The sequence below is a fragment of the Corapipo altera genome, unplaced genomic scaffold (assembly GCF_003945725.1).
Source record: "Corapipo altera isolate COAL_440 unplaced genomic scaffold, ASM394572v1 130471, whole genome shotgun sequence".
Taxonomy (NCBI): Eukaryota; Metazoa; Chordata; class Aves; order Passeriformes; family Pipridae; genus Corapipo; species Corapipo altera.
In genome coordinates this window covers 1-2,358 of record NW_020889129.1, presented here as the reverse complement: position 1 = coordinate 2,358, position 2,358 = coordinate 1, and the positions used below count along the sequence as shown (strand labels likewise).

Sequence of the window (2,358 nt, the reverse complement as noted above, 5' to 3'; positions counted from 1 at the left end):
GAAAGTTGGGAAAGGCTCCTGTTCACGGTCGGGAATTCCCGGGAAAAGGGAAGGGAAGGGAAAGTTGGGAATGATTCCCGTTCACAGATGGGAATTCCCGGGAAAAGGGGATGGAGGGGAGGGAAAGCCGGGAAAGGCTCCTGTTCACAGCCGGGAATTCCCGGGAAAAGGGAAGGGAAAGGAAAGCCGGGAAAGGCTCCTGTTCACAGCTGGGAATTCCCGGGAAAACAGGATGAAGGGAAGGGAAAGCTGGGAAAGATTCCCGTTCACAGCCGGGAATTCCCGGGAAAAGGGACGTCCGGCGGGAGCCCTTCCAGCCACTCCAGCAGGATCCTGTTCACCTCCGCCGGCCTGCGGGGAAAGCCGGGAATGGGCCGGGAGCCGGAATTCCCGGGAATGTTGGGAAGGGGAGGGGGGGATTATCCCGGCTCCCACCTTTCCATCTGCGTCCAGTGCCCGCATTCCTCCAGGTGCTCCCGGCGCAGCCGCGGGATCTTGGGAAGAGGGAGGGTGGGAAAGGGATGGGGGGAGGGTCGGATCCCGGCATTCCCGGGTTTTCCTTGGGATCTCTGGTGGGATGAGGGTTGGGAATTCCCGGGCTTACCCAGTTTTCCATGCCCTTGCTGAGGCTGGGAAGCAGCACCGGGTCCTTCCCGGCCGTCACCATCAGAGCCGGAAGCGGGATCTGGGAGAGCATCCAGAGGGGGATCCAGGGATCCACAGGGATCCACAGGGATCCACAGGGATCCAGGGGGTATGGAAGGGACAAGGGGGATCCAGGGATCCAGAGGGACATGGAGGGGACAGAGGGGATCCAGGGATTCAGAGGGGACATGGAAGGCACAGGGGGATCCAGGGATCCAGAGGGATCCAGGGGACATGGAGGGGACAGGGGGGAATCCAGGGGGATCCAGGGATCCAGAGGGGACATGGAAGGGACGGTGGGGATCCAGGGATCCAGAGGGATCCAGGGGACATGGAGGGGATAGGGGAGATCCAGGGATTCACAGGGATCCAGGTGGAATGGAAGGCACAGGGGGGATCCAGAGGGATCCAGGGGACATGAGGGGATCCAGGGATCCAGGGGGATCCAGGGGACATGGAGGGGATAGGGGGGATTCAGGGATCAACAGGGATCCAGAGGGACATGGAAGGGACAGGGGGGATCCAGAGAGGATAGAGGGGATCCAGGGATCCAGAGGGATCCAGGGGGGATCCAGAGGGGACAAGGGGGATTCAGGGGGATCGGGGGGGTATGGAAGGGACAGGGGGGATCCAGGGGGATCCAGAGGGACATGGAAGGGATGGGGGGATCCAGGGATCCACAGGGATCCAGGGGACATGGAAGGGACAGGGGGGATCCAGGGATCCAGAGGGGACATGGAAGGGATGGGGGGATCCAGGGATCCAGAGGGGACATGGAAGGGACAGGGGGGATCCAGGGATCCACAGGGATCCAGGGGACATGGAGGGGATCCAGGGATCCAGGGGGATCCAGAGGGACAGGGGGGATCCAGAGGGACAGGGGGGATCCAGAGGGAAAGAGGGGATCCAGAGGGACACAGAGGGGATCCAGAGGGACACAGGGGGGATCCAGAGGGACACAGGGGGGATCCAGAGGGGACAGGGGGGATCCAGAGGGGACAGGGGGGATCCAGAGGGGATCCAGAGGGTCAGGAGAGATCTAGAGGGGACAGGGGGGATCCAGAGGGGATCAAGAGGGACAGGGGGGATCCCAAGGGGACAAGGGACACAGGGGAGATCCAGAGGGGATCCAGAGGGACAGGGATGATCCAGAGGGATGGGGGGGGATCCCATTCCCACCTTCCTGTCCCTGGCGGAGAGGGCCCAGTTCCAGTTGGTTCGGATGTTCCGGTACCAGTTCAGGGGCCCCCTGGGAAAAGTGGGAACAGGCTGGGAATGGGCTGGGAACGGGTTGGGAACGGTTCCAGCCCCCCCAGGTCGGGATCATCCCACCGGGAAGAGCCGGGAAGGGAAATCCCACCCCCCCTTCCATGATTTTGGGGGGGTGGCAGAGCCCGGCCTGGGGTCCCCCCCCCCCTACCTGAAGCTGGATTTCTGGAATCTCTGGATGTAATATTCCAGCTCGGGGCCCGGCAGGATCCGGCTGGGAAGGGGATCCTCAGGGAATCCCACCAGGAGTCCCCCTGGAAGAGGAGGAACAGCAGGAATGGCACTGCCCAGCCCAGGGAATTTCCCAAATCCAGCACTGCCCAGCCCATGGAATTCCCAAAATCCCTGCACTGCCCAGCCCATGGAATTCCCAAAATCCTAGCACTGCCCAGCCCATGGAATTCCCCAAATCCCAGCACTGTCAGCCCATGGAATTCCCCAAAT

At 62.3% G+C, this 2,358-nt stretch overlaps 1 protein-coding gene across 2 annotated transcripts; it reads right to left on the bottom strand.

The window, feature by feature from the left end:
- Positions 1-6: 6 nt before the first annotated feature.
- Positions 7-2,352, bottom strand: LOC113942157 (bifunctional epoxide hydrolase 2-like). Of its 2 annotated transcripts, XM_027633298.1 has the most exons (6): positions 2,066-2,352; positions 1,825-1,894; positions 605-685; positions 436-494; positions 263-351; positions 7-199 (listed from the first exon to the last, which is right to left on the bottom strand). In XM_027633298.1, the coding sequence occupies exons 1-5, from the start codon at positions 2,275-2,277 to the stop codon at positions 267-269; spliced, it is 507 nt and encodes a 168-aa protein (XP_027489099.1). In that variant the 5' UTR covers positions 2,278-2,352; the 3' UTR covers positions 7-199; positions 263-266. The 2 variants fall into 2 exon arrangements, with proteins under 2 accessions (XP_027489099.1, XP_027489098.1); XM_027633297.1 differs by having other exon boundaries at positions 7-351.
- Positions 2,353-2,358: the final 6 nt, after the last annotated feature.